A 19,574-nucleotide genomic window follows, 5' to 3' on the forward strand; every position below is an offset into this window, starting at 1 on the left:
GCTCACCGAGATCAAGGAATCAATATTTGCCCGATTTGCTTGAAGCAGCATCTGTAAGTCTGTCAATATACATTCCCTTGTTGCAAAGTCTTGACAACTTATGGTAAATTTAAAAATAACTCCCAATATCTGAGGCAGGACAAAATGGGATGAAGGTGCAGCAGCTGAGATTTTCTTGTCGCCATGCTCCTGTGGATGATGAGCTTTCTGCAAAACCTGAGTTAAAACAAGCATACACAATTTGAATTAGAAAAACCATTCTTCATTTCCTTCAATTCCAATGAAGATATCACTAAGTTTCTCCTTAAATACTAAAAGAAAGACAAGTTCATTTCACAATAAAATTAATTAATAACAAATGTAAGGAAATGCTCACAGACAGGTTCTGACAACCTACCTGCTTAGGACTAGCACCTCCTAAAAGAACATCAAATAGAGTAGCACACAGAGCATCTGTAAAAGGAAATGTCAAGAGTCTGTCTGCAATTGCACCAAAAAGGGGTTCAAATTTTGACTGGTCCTTCTGCTGATTCTCAGTGAAAGATTTTGCACTCCCACCTCCAAGTGAAAATAAGCGCATGCCCTTTTTCTCAATCGGTGTTCCAACCAAAATCCTTCCCAAAACTTGCAAACCTTGCAACCTGATTACTTCTGTATCTCTGCATCAAAAAAAATGAATGTTATTTTTGAAAAGTAGAATGGACAACATTTAAATCAGATATGTTTAACAAAACAGACAAGAAGGAAGCGGCATAAGTGACAAAACCAAATGCAAAGATCACACTAATAAGAAATTCTGAAAACCTATGATGGTCAAATAAAATTCTTTGGATTTATCACATGGGAATATTAATACAGAGATCTCAAACAAAAATATTGTGATGAATACAGGTGCTTCTGGTTTAAGTGAAAAATATTAGGTACACATGGTTATTTACTTAATGAAACAAAAACAAGTGGTTATCTTCATTTACTAGATCTATACCTCACAACTCTACAATTTTAATCATGAAATACTACCCTGCATTAAAATGCTTGAGTCCTGTAAAAGGTACAGAAGGTGTCATGTTCAGCGATCGTAGATTTAAGAAATGTAAAACAAGCAACTCAAATATATCACTATTTGCAAATGCTATATAGAAAAGGGCATTTTCAAGAATCAGCAGTCAAAAATGTTACAATTCATCTACACTTGAATTCATGTATATCTACAAATGGCAAACATATCCAAAATAAAATTAATCAATAAATGTAACAAAAGGAAAATCTCCATAAAAAATATATGTAATTTATAGGGCATCAATGAAAGCTCTAAGTTACTGACATCTTAATTTTCATGAAGGAAATAAATTCACCTTCTATAACAGAAGAAAATCGGTTTTTGAATTTCTAATTTCTACGGCAGTTTAATATAAGTTGTGGAAAATATCACCTCGAAATCTGAACCATAAAATATTAATAGAGAAGAAACACGAGTTCTCTGATCAAATATGGAAAAATATGTAAGAAAGAAACTTGGTAAGGACCTATCTTCTTAACTGTCTAAACAAACAAACCTTGAAACCCATGGAATTCAAAAACACAACTTTCATTTCCACAAAGGAGGTAATAGTAAATAAAAATCATAATAAAGAATCAATAGTCATTTTATTGCAACCATTTCCCTGAAATCCCCAGTGCTTTCTTTCTGAAATGTTTGGACCCAAAAAAATCTGGTAAAGAAACCTGAGATTCTAAAGTTGTCTGATTCTGCCCTAACTATGCGGAAAATGTCAACCAAAATCAAATTCATAGTGTGAACCTCACACGACCTTATCTCCCTTAATAATGCTCAGAATCTTATTTGTGACCACTTGCATCAAGATAACATCTGTGCAATACACTTTTTTTTAAATCAGTAAACATCTCCCAATTTATGCAGAATGTTTCTCCCTTCTGCAAATCACTGGCTCTTAGACCGCCTCATAAGATCCACGAATCAACCAACATGAACTTGCCCATTAATTACAATAATATGTTACAATCAAATAGAGATCACATAACAAAAGAGGTTTGTGGGCCAAGCTGCCATAATATCCAATATACTCATATAAAACAATTAACCCAAAGTTGGAGCGCCACCATATGATTATCCTTAGTGAAGAAGACACTCCACACAGTATCAACAGCTTCAGATCAAATCTAAATTGAAAACTTCCAACAAACTAGACATCCCTCACAATGACATTCATTTCCTGTATATGGACCTCCCAATAATAATTAAGTGGGAGTAAAGTCCATACCAGCATTAATATTCTAGGCTAAAATCGGCAACCAAAAGTACAATTTTTTTGTAAAAACATGAAAGAAATTGGAATATGTAAATAATTGATTAAAAACAATCGAAAACTCTTTTTTTTCTTATTTAAGGGCATTTCCATAGCATAGAGATATTGAGTGCAAAAAAAAAAAGATAGTTCAACTCATGAATTGTAAAATTAGATTTTCGTTGTTTATGTTCATATTGCTGATTATATTGCACAAAACATACCACAGAAACATAAACAATAACTAGATGATAAAAGTTCTCAAAATGTCAATTACAAGATTGTTTGACTCTGTGCAAATTCTATTAAAACTATAACTTCAATCCTCATACTGCTCTGACTGTGCAGACCGCACAATTCTCTTATTTCATAAAAAACCATTTTGAAGGCTATTAATACATTACCCCTTGGTTAGGCATGATTGGCGATCTTTGGAGATGACTATATGTTAGCATTAAACATCAACTAAATTAGTTATGTTTGTTGTTAAAACTAAATCTCCTTTCGAGGCGCCGATTATGAGAAGGCATTGTGAGCTGACCTAGATAGGGTCATGTCCCTTTAAGGGACATGCCCTTTGGTTATGGTAAATAAGGAGGGTATTGTTGTAGTTAAAGAGCACGCAAAGAATATCAAGTCCGGTCCTTTAAGCAACTCTGCCACAAATAATTGCTGTGATAAATATATAAATCAGAAAGAAAATTAATATTTTAATCTCATTTCAAGGTCAAATAAGAAGGAAGATCAGAACAGCAAGCATAAAGGTTTTATCTCAGATCTGATTATTTAGAATTTGCAGAACTTAACAAATTCAACCTATAAACTAAGTATAAAGTTCCAAAAAATCAAACATAGCCAATGCCATGCTAGAGAGAAGGTGGCTCTAATGATGAAGCCCTTAGGTAAGAGCATATCCTAGCTTGTTCAATAACTTGAGAATCCAACCTAGCCTTTGCCATGATATCAAAATCATCAGGCTCAAGAAAATCGCCAGCAATAGCAGCAATTCACTCAGACCATGGATCAATTTCGTCAAGGTCAATTGGCTCGCCTTCCTGAATGGTTCCTGTTTTTGACCTTGCAAAAATTAGTCTTTAGCTTGCAAATGAAAAACACAATGAATACATTTCAACTGACTGCAAGTATATTATAACGTGTCCCTTGAGCTTTCTTTAGCTTCAAGTGGAGGTTGTGATCAACAAACAAGTCATTAATCTGTTGTGTTAGGTGTTTGTGTTTCTTGGAACGTATGCATTAAAAAATACTCCAATTATGCTCACAAGAAAATGACCTGCATGGCTGGGTCAGAATGCATATTGCCATCCAGCCTAATTTTTTTGCATTTGGGACCAAGAACTTCCCACACAAAGTTGAAAAACACATTAGATGGAAATGATATCATGTGAATATTTTAAAAACTTCACAAATGTAAAGATCATGACAACAAAATAGACTGTCAAAGTTTATATAGTCTGCCTAGTTGAAAGGTCTTTCTGGCTTTCACAACAGCCCAAGAAGAGAGAAACCCTCATTCTTACCTATACATTTGCAACTCTGGCATAGCTTCCACAAAACATTTGTCCATGCACTTGAACAAGTATTGTGTGATCTCAACATCAATATGTCTAAATGCAGAATTGTAAAACAATGATAAATTGAGAAAGTAGCTTGTAACTGCAGCGGAGACTGCATCTATCACTCCCATCTCCTATCAAATGTGTCCCATAAAGGCATATACCTATTCCTGTTATTGTTCATCTTACCCCTCATCACCTCCTCAACCCTATCCATGGCCTCATACAAGTATCTCATGGGAGGTATATCCCCATCCACTGGTCTCAAGACTTTTACTAAAGGCTCTGAAATTCCACTACCTGTTTAGCCGCATCCCAAAACTAGTAGAATATATATACTCTGCTACTGCTAGGTCATATGTTTGATTTGCGAAGTCAAACTCGATACACTTGTTTGAAAGAAAAGTTCGTCTCAAATTCATTTTTTGTTAAGAAAGAGTGTGCAGTACAAGAAGTGTCTTGTAAATCTTGTCACCCTCGGTCAGAATTAGCTTCTCAAACCCAGTGAAAGAATGCACCAGACTTAAAACCCTTGTGTGATTATGGAAATATTTGGCAACCATTTGTGCAATCTGCAATACCTCCCTAATCTATTCAATTTTTCCGATGTCCTCAAGGGTTAGATCAAGGCAACGTGGTGGACATGGGGTGAAAAAAATAGAGTACTTGTCTGTCAGATGCCTCCTAGCAACAACAATGTTTGTAATGAATTGAACCATATTTTTTGGCCCTAAATCCATGACTACCAAGTCAGACATCTCAAACAATGCAGCTGCATATTTGATTGTATATGATGCATCCATAAATGTAAAAAATACAGTGCTAATCTCACATGCGGCAAGGAAGTTGATGAGGGTTTGGATCCTTCTATCTGTCCATCCATTTGACATAATGGTGCAACCACTACTAGCCCACTCTAGTTGATGTTGTTTGACATCTTTAACATCCTATACTGCCTCACTGAACCTACCAACCCTTAATGTCTCATAAAATGGGGCTTGAAACCCAAGACCTACACCTTCAATAGAATCTGCCATACCTTGCCAATATGGAGATTTGATGGCATGGAATGGTAAGATAGAGTACCAAAAATCGCAGTCGCCTTCTTTGCTTGTTCATTGACATTTTTCCTCCGCCTTATACTTTCCAAAGAGTTTTATAATCCTGGTATATTACATGGTGTAAAGAAAGAATTAATGTTTTCTCCACCTATGTTTGGGACATGCTGCAGAAGGTGTTGACCCAAATTCCCTGAAACACCCCTATGCGCTATCTTCCTCATCTAAGTGATTCCACCTAACTTTGTAAAATTAGAACCTATTCAACCATGGGTCTTGCCTTTTTGGCCTTACCCTCGGATATTGCATAAAGAGCAAGTAACAATCGCGTGGAAGACTATTTTTATACAAAGAACCTTGTATATCATTGAAAAGAGAACCTATGGTACAATATTCTTATTGAAAAATTCTAGGCTAATAAATGGAAGATGTCACCCTTTCATGAAATTGAATTACTAAAGCCTTAATTACAGATCTAAAATATATATGTTATAACTATAGATGCAAACATCCTTTGAAATTCTAGGAATATCTGAAATGTCACATGATCATAGGCATGACATAAAGATTATATACACAGAATTTAAAGAAACATATTCCACAACAATTTTTTATTTACATTTTTTCATCTTTTCCTGCTTCTTGTTTATCAAATGCTCTTCATTTCCGATTTGGAAGGCAATGACGAGCTTTAGCACTTACTAGTTAACGCTACATTAACATTTTCAGACAGAAACACCAAATAAAATATATAAATTCATGAGCACATAGACAGTGGCAGGGTCTTTCCCATTATATAATTATGCATCAACAGTAACACGCAACAAATAGCATCATGTAAACAGTTCAATGTTTTTGTTGTTTTCCATGTGTGACTATTTTCCACAACTGACTTATTTGTGGTTATCCATTCACATCTTCTACAATGTAGCTAAAATGTCTTTCAATTGTACATATTATATTGAAAGCATATGGATAACAGTACAAAATCCTTACCGTTTCAGAATATTTAAGAAGATTTGAGAACCTCCAAGAACATGCACATGCTCTGAAAATGTTGAAAAGAATGGCTTATGAGAAAGAAGTCGAAGCAACATATGTAAGACATCCTCAATGCACTTGGAGTCCTCACTTTTATCCAAGAAAGCAGCAAGAGCTTTTACATCAGATCTTGAAACACAGTACCTGCAAATTTGCCATTGCCATAAGAAATCACAGAGAAATTTAGCATGCCAATAAAACCAAATCTTCTAAATATTAACATCAGTGGCTTCTCTTGTACCTCTTCTGGCCTTTGGAGTACAGCAGTTCAAAGAATTATGTTAAAAAAATGCAACTGCTAACACTTTTAGAAACTGATATTGAGATCATAACTGCTATCAAAATTAAGACCTAATTATTGCTCAATACCTCAAAACCATTTCAGCTAGGCTCAGCAGCAAAAGACGGATTTTACTAATTTCTTCTCGCCTGGGTCGCTCTCCTATTATCTCTTTTGTTATAGGATGTAAAAGTGGTTTGTTTCCAAAAGCTCGATGACTCTTAGGGGTGTCCCAATAAAACTGACGTATGATATCAAGAATCTTTGGGAGTCCAACAAGATCTCTTAGCACAGTAAAGTTCATATCAAAATAATTTAGAAGAAACATGTACAGTTCCCTTTGAACAAGAAATTGAGTGTATATCCATATATGCGGATTCAGGTATATTCTTAGCAGAGCATCCTTCACAAGCATCTGGGAAGCATCTGATTCTGTTTATCACACCATATTTTGTTGATTAACTTTCAAATGTAAATATGTTCCCACATTAGGACAATTACTTTAACTCAACAGCACAAAGAATGCATATTTTTGAAAAAACTCTACAAAAACTGATATTGCTCAACAGTTCTTACCATAATTTCCAACCATAGTCAAAAGATTGCCCAATGCTGAAACAACATTATTATTGAGGTGCTGAGGAGAAACTGACTGAAGCAAGAATCCAAGTATAGCAAATCCAGATATATTACTCATGAATTGTTGATTTGCAAGATTCCCATCTAATACAGAAGCTATAAGCTCAATAACTTCAGCCGCAACATGGTCACCAAATGCACATCCACGATGAACCATGACTCCTTGTGCATGGGCAGATGATGGTGTAATTGGTTGGTCAAGTTGTGTAAGAAGGGGGAAGAAAACAGAAACACCACCAACACAATCAAGGATGTCTCGTAGAATTCGGCGATAACATAAGCGGGTTCCTGCCATGATAACTGCATTGTGTAGACTTTGATCCTTTGATTGATCCAACAATGGTGATATATCAAACAAACTTCTGCTGGAACTGGCCTGCATTGCAAAGCATAACTTGGATTCATATATTGTCACAGATAAAATTACCTTTTTACATGAAATCATGCAACAAGAACAAAAATGTTTTACCTGTGCATTGAACCCAAAAACCATCTTTGGAGCAAGACCCTCCTTTGCATCAAGGATACCATATGTTAAAACGTTTTCTTGAACATACCCAGTTTCAGCATCAAGAAATGAGTACATGTAGGTTGGCCCAAGAGAAAAAATGCCCAAAACTTGGTTAGAGGAAAGAACTTCATCAAACAAGTAAACTGGGCCTAGCTGCCCACAGAAAGGCAAGGAGAGTTTACGGGCAACAACTTCATCACCAAATTCGCTGACTGAAAGAAAGGGAGTACTAGCTCCAATTGTGCATTGTGTCAATTTTTCTGTTACCTTTGGGTACCTGAAAACAGAATCTGGTAAATTATAAACCAACATATATGCATTTTCCACGAATGTAAACATCATGATTCATAGACATGCAGCATATCTATCAAAACTAAGTTGTCAAAGTGATAAAGGATATAAAATTCAATTAAACAATAGAATACAAACCTGACTTTTTCACTGCTGACAAGGGCCCCATCCACATAGTATCTTAGTGTATGCCCTCCAGAAAATGTCCGCCCAGTACTGTGAGTTATGCAAAGGAAGTACCACCTTTTAGGAGACAACTTGCTATTCAGAGAAACAGCTTGTCGTTTCGTTGTCACAGTCTGCCAATGATAAACTAATTCCAATTATAGAAATGGTTGACGGAATTCAACAGATAGTATGAACATCAATAAACATTTTACAGTCATTGGTGATGCTGAATCTAGAGGTAACCTCTAAAACAATCCTCAGGATATCAGATTAGTTAGGATTAAATGATTGCATAAATCTCCTGCTTAGTTAGTACAGAAATAATATACAAGAGAGTAAAAGAGATTGCAACAGTAAATGAAAAAGTTCCTTGAAGGGAAGTTCACTTCAGTATCTTCCAAAACAACAAATTATTGATAAGCAGAAGGCATAATTTATCGAATCTAATGAGTTACAGTTTGCCTTCTATTTCAAGAAAGAATGAATGAAAAAGGAAAATGTCACATTAATTTCTACAAATAACCAAAAGAAGTTAAGGTAATTAGAAACTACAACCAGCTACAGACCAATCTGTGTGGGTACATACTCCTAAGTTTCTAACCACCATAGAAAAACATTGTAACCACAATGATTCCTGTCTTGCCATTTCCTGTTAAATTATATTTTCAAGCATAGAAAATTTATTGTGTTTGGATATACTAAAGTCCACAACTATCACTTTTGAATCAAACAAAACTATGTACAGGTATATTCATATAGTTTTTTATATAATTGTTGTTTTCTCTTATACCTAGAATAAATGTTACAATTTATATTATATAGCACATTCTTACAACTTTCGTTAGTTCACAGTTAATTCTTACATAAGCCACACAAAATCCAGTGGTACTTCTCAACAAAATTACTGGTTTACCGGGACCAAAGGCCAGCCCTGGACCAGTTTAATCCCGGCTAGCAGTCTCAATCCAGTCCATCATAGGTCCTGACAAGGTTATGAACCCAGCCTTGTGTCTGGCCATTGCAAACCCGGGACAAGGTTTGTCACCAAAAAGGCTAAGCTGCATAGTTTGGTGTGTAAGACATTTTTTTACTGTTTCTAGTTTTTTTTGCTCCAAACAAGGTAATTTGTAGATCAAAACAAGTGTATCCATAGTTTATGATGGATGAAAAGATGCAAAATAATCAGCCATTGATCAATGTTATTGCAATGTACCCTAAAAGGGCAATTGTTTGAGAGCAATGCATTGAGAAGAAGTGAACAATGGTGAATTTATCAAGAACATTGATCCTGAAGCCATTGAGGAAGTGGGCCTTCAAAATTTATACAAATTATGACAAACAATGCCAAAAAATTGTAGGGCTGCAAGGTTATTGGTTCAGGAAGGTTATTCAAACATTTTCTTTGATACATTGTGCTGTCCACTCCCTCAGCCTAATACTACAAACAATTGGCACCAAAATTGATCAGATCAAACAAGTGTATACTAAGGCCAAGGTCATCCAAATGTTCATCACCAGCTTCCATATGTCACAAGGCATATTTAGAATGTTCTCAAGGTTGGAACTGTAGAAGGTAAGTTAAACAATAAATACTTTTTTTTTTTTTTTTTTTTTTTTTTTTTTAAATTTTTTAGAGGGGTAAACGCTTTGACCTGGAGCTATGAACCAGTGAGGCCACAAATGGGGGACCTCATCCCCATTAGATTTGAACCTTGATGGCAAGGATAACAACTCAACAACTTAACCATCACAACATGCCACTATTGGCAAACAATAAATACATTTCACTTTAATTAACTTTTTTAATTTAATTTTTGTAAAAAAGATTTTTTTGATAAAGTTGACTTTCAAACAAGTTTAGACCCATTTTGCCTGCAACACAATTATCATAAGATGATTCCTGAAAGTCTGTGTCGCACTTTCTCACATGGTAATCAGCTCAAATTGGTCCATATAGAAGCAAGCTAACACTTCAAGTGCAATAAGGGCTAAACAAATGACCCTAGAACACTTGGTCATTATCTCCTTAGTTTCAATAAGCCCATACTAACATGGATAGGCTTTATTCGAGTGAGATTTATGATGCCATCAACTCAATCATTGAGAAGATGAAAGTAATCATAGATCCAAAAGAGCAAGATCCTGAAGAAAAGTTCTTTCAAAAACTACACCAAATCATTGTAGAGAGATGGAACAAGACAACATCTCTATTGCGACTTCTTGCCTTTGCAAATCAGTTCCTTTCTAGTGCCACAAGAGGTGCCCCATATGGAGATCTTAAAGTTGCTTAAGGGTGCAAATTCCTCCCTGATCATGACATGCGGGATGCAATAAGGACCAAGCTCATGAGTTCTTTATGCTCCAATGGCTGTGGTCATGATGCTCTTCAAAACAAATACATAGTTGATACTTATAGCTGGTGGTACATCCATGGCAAAACATACATGCACGAACAACCTCTCACAATCAAAATTTTATCGTAAGTCATAAAACATAACTTTTATCTGTTAAGTTTTATTTATATTTTGATTTCATAATTGAAGTTTTTAAATTCTTCTTAATAGGATGCTGGTTCATCTGCATCTGAGAGGATTTGCAGCACATGCTTCTTCATCCTCTCAGCAAAAGCATAATAGACTACAATTAAAAAAGGCAGAGGACCTAGCATTTGTGCATTCAAACATGCAGCTCCATACACACAAGCAAATAGGTAGAAAGAAGGTAGACAAAGAAGTTGTATATCAAGCCAGAAAGTAAAGACTTGGTATGCTTCCATTATCCACTTTGCTGCACTTGATATTGATGGTGACTATCAGCCACCTAATGAGCTTGAGAACATCAGTCCGACACTAGTGCTAGTGGCAGTGGCAGTGGCAGTGCCAATGCCTATGAAAATATTTGTGGTTGTTCTGGTTGTTCTAATCTAAAACAACAAAGATTGTCTAATATGGATAATGATGATATGTTTGATGACCCATGTGATATTTGATCAATAGAGGCTGATTGTAGACACTTGACATTATATTTAACCATCAGTATATATCATGACACTTAAGTTTGAAAAATATTTGATTATTAATATAGTAGTGTATTTTGAACTTAAATACTGCTGCAAATTTGTATTTTTTATTCTTTTTACATATTGTTCTATGGACAACCCAACTTCAAACCCAAACCAGAACAAATAAATTAGCTTCTCAAAATATCTCTAGTCTTTTTCTTCTCACATCTAAACCAATCTTCTACCCCAGCACGCTTTTAATGCATGCTTGTAATTGTGAATCAAAGACCTTAATGCAAAACAATATGAAGAGATGAAGACAGAGCTCCATTCCTAGCTAGAAATATTATATTGTATACCACATCCTTGCAAAATCCATTATTTAACAGTTAACTCTCACAAAATTTATATAGCATACAATGACACTCAAAAACAACTCTAGTACTATTCTTACATTTTAAAACATTGCTAGCTACAACACAATTATAATGCACCGCATGTATCTATTCTGGAATTGTGTATCAAGTTCCAACATCATATGAAGGCATGCTGAAAGAGCTACATTTTTTAGCTTCCCTTACCAAACCATTTATTATTTCATCCATTATCAGCCTCCATTTTTAGATACAAAAGGTACAAATCCTTTAGGACTTTCTTTCCATCCTTCTGCTAAAATTACATGTAATTATTCCTATGTTATCAAAAGCCTGAAAGGATGCTGTTTTTCTGTCTTCTGTAAAATATTTTGCTAAATTGTCATCCAACAGTCAATAAAACAAACTTGCCAACCACAGTGATACTAAACTTATGATATCTGTGGCACCTGATGTGGAAAAGCTTTGAATCAACTTATATATTGGGTACACAAGTTGTCTCTTACTATTTATTGCGTGAAACATTATTATTAAGGCTGACAATTTTCTGTAGCTGGCAAGATAGATTCTATACATAGATGCATCTATCTGTGGGAAAGCTTTGAGTCGACTTATAAATATGGTATACAAGGTGTATCTTACTATTTATTGCTAGAAAATTTCTTATTAAGGTTGACAATCTTCTGTAACTGGCAAGATCAATTCTATACATAGATACATCTATATCATATCTCTAGTGCCCCAACGCCTACAATAGGATCCAAGAGAATTTAGAAAGGAAAAGAAATATGGAGGAATTGATTTCCAACTAATCATAAAAAAAAACCAAGAAGAGGCTCAATAAAACTAAAAAGAACAGCTACGGCTAGTTATGATGGCAAGTAGGAATCAAGAATCAGTTCCAACACTTCAGAAAAGCTATCCTACAAGCTAAAATTTAGATACAACACCAGATTATTCACTGGAAGATGTACAGAATGTGAAACCCTAGTCCATAGCAGCGAAAATCAAGCCAAGTAACCATGGCTCACCATGTTTTCATGCTAATTCAAAGCATTGTGCCAACTTAAGTACTATTATATGTATTAAAACTTTATGGTAGTAATAATGTCATGGTAATAAATATATACATTATCATAATTATTATATGAAATAGTTAAATTAATAAGGAGATTACTAATAAGGATAATTATAATCTTATATTTATTCATGTTTTAATCATCAAATATTAATGGCAGTCATAAAAGCTTTTCACCCAGAAGCATGCATTTGTTTTAAAATATTGCCGCACATGTCATTCACATATAAAGAATTTACACCCTATGGTAAAATGAAATAACGAGTCCAATGAATCATATAGTGTATTCTTTCTCGGCATTTACTAACAGAAAATTCTGTTCTTCAGAAGGAAATAGAAAACTGAAAGGACATATTTTTTTCTTGCAGAGAATCTGCACCCTATGGTAAAGAGAACATAACTATTGAATCATAAGGTTTTCTCTCTCTGCTGCTACTAATATAAAACTTCATAATCCACAAGGGAGTACAAAACCAGATGGATGCAAAAATATTGTCTTTTGTAGAAAAGGCCCTTGATTACTAACAGCCATTGGAATGTTCATCCAAACCAAAGAGATAGCTAACCTTCAATGGGCAAACAGGTGGCATGAGCATTATTTGAATCAAACCATTGAATTGGACTTTCAAATTGTACCTGACTATTTGTCATGTAAAAGAACAATATAATTCTGGCAAACTTGTCATCAGCTAAATTACGTTTTACATATAAGGTCTCTGTGGACACCGTTCTTAAAGGGTCTAAAAATTCTACCAATCTAAGCACATACCAAAGAATATTGGAAACTACACTCTGTAAAAAAGTTTGCAGCAGAAAGATCATTGCGTACCATTAACCAATGAACAATGGCGAGAAATCTTTTAAGTGTTAAACCATTCAATAGAATGTTTTCGTTTTTATTATATGAACCAGAGAAGCGATAATCGCCAAAAAATCCGGATTGATCCTATATTCTAGGGCCAAACGACTTTTTCCTTGAAAGAATCCCAATTCATGAAAATTTTGTTGACCTAATTTTCAATGACTTTTGGATTTCAAGAGCAATAAATCATATCAAAATCACTATAAACTGGCGAAAAAGTGTACATATGGCAAAAACCTAAGATAGCCTAGAAAAACTCACAAAATTGATGAATCACTTAGAAAAGTATAGAGGAAAATCCAATACCTAATTGGCATGGAAATTACTTGTTATTTTGTCCCTTTAGATTTCTCTTTGACATCTATAAAACCCTAAAGAGAAGAGCAAAAGGAGCAATGGCAGTCACCAATCAAATTTAAAAGGGCCTCAATCATCCTAAATTGTGGGGGGCATGTGAGGTAGTGTTGAAGCAACTAATGAATTTTCTCTAAATTGTGGCTTCAATGTGCCTTGAGCTCTTAAAATGCCCTGGCCATGGATTTTGATGTGATTAATTATATAAAACATAGACACCTAGAGATGGGAAGACTTGGAGTTCTCAGAGATTGGTACAAATACAAGTATGGCTATTTTTCAAAAATAGGAGATAAGGGTACTTGGAGACGACATTTTTTTTTTATGATTTAATAATTTCCAAGAAATATCATAAGATAGAGCTTTGAAAACAAGAACTATGGAAAGTTTTAAGTATGAACATTATAACCATTGAATCAAAATATCAAATCTAAATTTTAAATTACTAATAGTAATATTAATATCAATAATTATGTCGTTTACTCCTTTTATATTGTATCATATAGAGTCAAATAGTTCAAAACTCACACTTCAAACAAATTTTTAAAAAAAAATGTTTTATTTTTGTTACACTTTAATTTGAATTTTTCTTTAGACACGCGCAGGAGATGTTAGGATTAATGAGACAGGAAAAACAATTACATGCAAATATAACCAATATCAGAAAATAATAAATCGCACAAAAGAGAACACAAGACACAAAGATTTAATGTGGTTCACCCAATCTCTACGCTACATCCACCAAATAGTGAGTCCAATATTCTTATTATCCAATGATTACAACCTAATTACAATCTGTAATCCCTTATAACTCAATACCACCACAAGAAGCTACAATCTCATCATACATTACGAAATCCCTAATCCTAAGCCATTTTATACAAGCCTTTTGCCGCTTACAAAACTAGGGCTAGAATAAGTCATCCAATAGAAGGGAGACCCCATGACCCTTGTCTTGGGGGCGCTCCCCCCAAACCCACGTACAATATTCTAGGGGAAACCGCATCAAATGAAGTGGGGAAAAATTGACCTATGAGTCTAATTAGGCTCCACATCACAACAAGAGAGATCATAATTTACAATGAGAGACTTGTATGTGGGGAGAATATGACACGAAGCCTGCACCCAAATTTGAAGTCTTTGGGGTTGTGCAAGGTCTCGGAGATGTGTCTCCAAGGGGGGAGACACGGTCTACCAATGACTATGATATAAATTAATAATTAACACTAATTCTAAAATTATAACAATTAAGCATTATAAAGGGCTTGGGAAGCAACAAACACCTATAGTTAGTTTATTATTTATATTATATAGTTTCAAATTTTAGATCATTATTAACTATTAATATACATTAATAGCTATATAATAAATTTAAAATAATGGAATACAATAAAAAAGAAAAAAATGGTGAATACAGCAAAATACATGCGAATTATAGAGCAGGCCTCTTCCTGCATGTTCTCCAAACTGTGATCCTACGTCTAAACTAAGGTGCACAGAAATTCAAAACCATGGAAGCCCTCAATCCATCAGAAAAATGAATCCAAAAATCTTACCAAGGCCAAACAGAGCTCAAAATTTACTATCCTGTGTACTAATAGCTTTGAAACCCTCGCCAAACTACATGAAATTAAAGGAAAAGAAATCTCCACAGCATAGAAAGCAGAGGGCATTCCTAGAAAAAGAAATCAAATACTTGGAGCAAACAATGAATCTAAGGAAAAGTCTTCACTCAAAATCTCACGGAACCACTCTCCAATGGAAGGGCAAGAAGGATGGTAGTTTGTTTGCAACAATAAAGCACTAAAAGGGCCAAAAGACACTCTAATCATTCGATTAAGTCTACATTTCCAGATCGATTTCCAACCAAAAAAGCTAGAATTACAAAAACCAAATTCCACAAAGCTTTAGAAGATCGAGTAGAAGATTGTATAAAGAAGCAGGAAGCTCACTTCTCCAATACAAAATATGCACAGAATGCAAGGGATAAAGAAGTAAGTAGCCAGCTAGCCCATCTTAAATTTTCAGTTCAAACGCAAGAAAACCCTCAAACGTTGCAAAGAAAACAGCAAGTATCCCTCCAAACAACATCCAAATTTGTAGAATCTCGTAGGAACCCTAGCCCTAGCAAGCTCCAACCAAAAATCCTCTAGGTAGCCAACAATATTCTAGTAGGACATTCTTCTAAAGAATTTCCTAGTAATATCCCCCAGCTACCCCAAGTGCCAAGCAAGCTCAACCCCTTAAACAAATGTGCAAGGGCCTATATCCTGCCTCATAGGAAACACGCTTCTTCGGCATCTTGTCTAAACAAGCTAGATCCTCATAAACAGAAATTCAAAAGTATCCCAAACTTTGGACTCCCCCATTCAAATCCTAGGGCAAAAGGGAAAAGAGTAGAAAATTTAGGAATTAGATTAGCAAACCAAAATGAAGACTCCAACATATCAAAACACCAACACTCCTATTTAGAAGACATTCAAATTATCAGTGACGAATTTAGTGAGAGCAGATGGATGACATGTCAAGAATTAGGTTTGTATGCCAATTAGAATGGCCCTAAATCTAAAACTTCCAATCTAGTAAGATAGCTACAGGACTTTTGCAGGGAATAGGTAAGTATTTCTACCTTCTCTAATCATTTGATTTACTTTCATTGCCAAAATAAACATATTACGAATGAATTTATTTCAGTATCTTATTGTTTATACAAAGGTTATTCTCTGAAATTCCTAAAATGGGAACCAAACTTCAATGAAACAATGGTGGAAAAACATTACTCTCCCACCTGGATTATTTGCAAAACCCTACCTCCAAAACTTGACCAAACTCAAATCCTTGAAAAAATTGGGAATGATTTAGGAAATCGCATAGGTATCGAATCACATTTCAACACATCTAATGACATCAAATTACTCCTAAATTTAGAAATAGGTCAAAAAGAAATCAAACCAAAAAAAGAAAAACAAATAGATCTATTTACAAACTATCCTTCTCTAAGTATGAAGGAAAAATCAAAGACATCATCAAAAAAGACTAATAGAACCTTAAACCATATAGATACAACCTTAAAACTTAAGGATACCTTCAGGATAATCTATTTAAAAGAAAAGAATCCAGCATTTGTAAAATCCAAAGAGATAAAAGAGTTAGACCACAATCATATCATGGGAGACAGTGGAGAAACACTAGAGGGAGGAGAGTTTAGAGAATCAGAAATAGAGAAATGGATCAAAACTCAAACATATTATCAACAGAAGTACAGAGAAGAATGTCATGGAAGAATGAAGAAGACAGAAGAGGAGGTTATAGCATAGATTTTAATAAAGACATTCAGCAAAAAATATATAGATTACAACAATGCAATCAATGCCAAAAAGACAAATCGTTCTTTGAGGACATGAGCAACAGCATTAAGACTCACAATAGATTAAGCCATGACCTATTGCTAATTCAGAATTATATACATGACCAAATGACATTGTGGGAACAAGCCCATGCGGAATACCACAACAATCCCAATAAAATGTAGGGTCATCAGATAGCTGGGAAATCAAGATAATAGAAACAACACGAGGATTTCAGCAATCACTACATGGAAATCTAAAATATAACATATTGGGAGAAAAAACCAAAACACATACATGTGAAGGAAAGAAGGAAGTACACTTAAGAGATTAATTCAGGATTGAGATCGCACCAACAAATAACAAGGAAATCTTTAGGGCCCATTAGATGACTAACATAGGAAATTATTCCCTGGAAAATACATTTTCAAAAATGATAAACAACAAGATCAAGTGGAAGTCAGAGAACTGCAAGAATTTCAGCAAGATAGTGAATTAATAAGAGACAAAGATCAAGAAGGCATAATCAGAGCAATGGCAGAAAGTAACTACCTAGAGGCCCATGCAAATAAAGAAACAGATAGCATAAATGGACAATATTCAGATCAAGAAAAGAAACTTTTTGAAACATCAGCACTAATAAATGGACAAATAGGAAAGGAAATGCCAGAATCAGCCCAACAGGCAGTGACTCAATCTCAGCCATCTACTATCCCCCCAACATCATCTAAATAGTGGGGAATCGTCACTATTAGAAAAAGGTCTAAAGTGTTACATCCCAATTTTTGACCTAGCTTGAAATATAGATGTTGAGGTTCACATGAAGTCAGTTGGTAGTTTAATTTGATATTATCTAGCGAAATGGTAAAATGGTCATTATGATTTCAAGTGAAGATGACATGTTAGCTGATCGTTAATTGCGAATTCATGGAATTAAGATGAAAGGTTAATTGATATGATTATTTATAATTTATAATTTAATTACAAAGAAATTCCTTGCAGGGAGCATGTCGAAGGGGTTGAAGCATTGTCAGAAAAGAATTAGGCAAGGCATCACCATCACTGGCAAACGGGTAAAGGACCTAGCGAATTGTAACAGGATACATCCATGGAATTGCATGAAGTTAAAATATAAATCGTATCTCAAAGGATTTTAATTTATTTTTCATTATATTGTTCTTAATAATTATTTATTATGTACATTTAAATATAAAATCATTTAGCACCATTATAATTCAATAATCAATTAAGTGATGTCTATAAGTGCATATAAGATTTTAATAGTATTCAAATTATAATAACTTTAAAATTATTATAATTTTCGAATTACAACTTTCCAACTTATTCCTTTTCAATTTAATATTCTTTGCTCTTAAATGAAAACACTTGGCATAGCAAATCAATTTGATATTTGACGAATGTGAATTGTATAATCGTTCAACTTTTCCAATCCTTTAATTATTTTCCTTCTTTTTATAATTTGATTTGATTAGTATTCGGATGGTTATCTTATAACCAATGGTAGTAGAAAGGTCTGGCCCCATTTTATATTATGGATTTCTTATGGTCTTGCGGGACATACGTTTTCATACACTTCAACGGCCTTCCTATTCTTGTTCTAGCAGTTGAGTTCCCTGTTAACAATGGTGACTAAACCCAATACAGATAAATAATTTACCTTGTGTCATATCAATGCCATCTTTCGTGGGTCACTGAACGAGATAGGCAGGTTGAACATGTGTGGCTTTCTCAAGAATCAATAAGAAGTCTAAAATTCAATTCGTATGGTCGTTTTTACTATTCCTTTTATATTACGAATGCAGAGTTTAAATCTTGTACCGACAAATCATAATTTCATATAATATTAGTATGTGGAAGTAAAACTCGATTGCATGTAAGACCATCGTTTTTCATTGCAAGGATTATCGTTTCTTTTCCCTATGGTATATGACTGTGGTAAAGGCTCGAATCCTGTTATTTATCCTTTTAAAAGTTGTCATGTTCTATGAAGGTCTGCCTTATTTAAAACACTGCAATGATTTATACTTAAATCTGACATCGTCTTCTTATATCTGATTATGTAATTTCTCTAAATTTCTTTCAAAAAAAGTTATCATTTCAAGTAAAATCTCTTACATCGTGTTATAAATTTAGATAATTGAGATTGAGATTAATGTATAAAGCACGCCGTCCATCTTGTGAAAAGCCTAACATAATCCTTTTGTCGTTTCCATAGAAACAATATGCCTATGAAGCATGTCATCTTTCTTATTTCTTAATAAGTCTATCAAGTTTGCTGATTGTCATTCATGATAATTATTGCTATGATTTACACTCAAGTCTAAGTTCTCTTTGAATATATATATCTGAATGTGTTAAAAAAAAAATTCTCTGAATTATTTAAGAAAGTTATCATCTCAGATAAAATCAATTACATCCTGATATGAGTATAAATAACTAAGAATGAAAGATTGAATCCAAAACACCAAGGAATTCACCAGGTGAAATGCCAGAATATGGTGATGAAGGTGTGGAAATTCACAATGAATGTAATATGATAGCACTTGGGAATCACTGGCTAGATGGCCTGAGAAAGGTGAGGAGGTGCAAAGAATATACAATAAACAAGAATGTCATCAGAATAAGAAAATAACTCCATAATTAGCTCCTACATGTTTTACTCATTAAGA

At 34.3% G+C, this 19,574-nt stretch overlaps 1 protein-coding gene across 3 annotated transcripts in view; it reads right to left on the reverse strand.

The window, feature by feature from the left end:
- LOC149567066 (binding protein) overlaps nucleotides 1-19,574 on the reverse strand; it is a 278,549-nt gene that overhangs the window by 44,111 nt on the left and 214,864 nt on the right. For all 3 annotated transcript variants that reach the window (XM_089820295.1, XM_089820294.1, XM_089820296.1), the window contains 7 exons: nucleotides 7,839-7,999; nucleotides 7,368-7,686; nucleotides 6,836-7,274; nucleotides 6,349-6,691; nucleotides 5,935-6,123; nucleotides 398-659; nucleotides 7-216 (listed from right to left, as the gene is read on the reverse strand). In XM_089820295.1, the coding sequence (XP_089676421.1) occupies nucleotides 7-216; nucleotides 398-659; nucleotides 5,935-6,123; nucleotides 6,349-6,691; nucleotides 6,836-7,274; nucleotides 7,368-7,686; nucleotides 7,839-7,999 (1,923 nt within the window). The remainder of the gene's footprint in view (nucleotides 1-6; nucleotides 217-397; nucleotides 660-5,934; nucleotides 6,124-6,348; nucleotides 6,692-6,835; nucleotides 7,275-7,367; nucleotides 7,687-7,838; nucleotides 8,000-19,574) is intronic.

The sequence above is a fragment of the Cupressus sempervirens genome, chromosome 3 (genome assembly GCF_028749045.1).
Source record: "Cupressus sempervirens isolate cs-2001-9-10 chromosome 3, ASM2874904v1, whole genome shotgun sequence".
In the NCBI taxonomy this organism is placed as follows: Eukaryota; Viridiplantae; Streptophyta; class Pinopsida; order Cupressales; family Cupressaceae; genus Cupressus; species Cupressus sempervirens.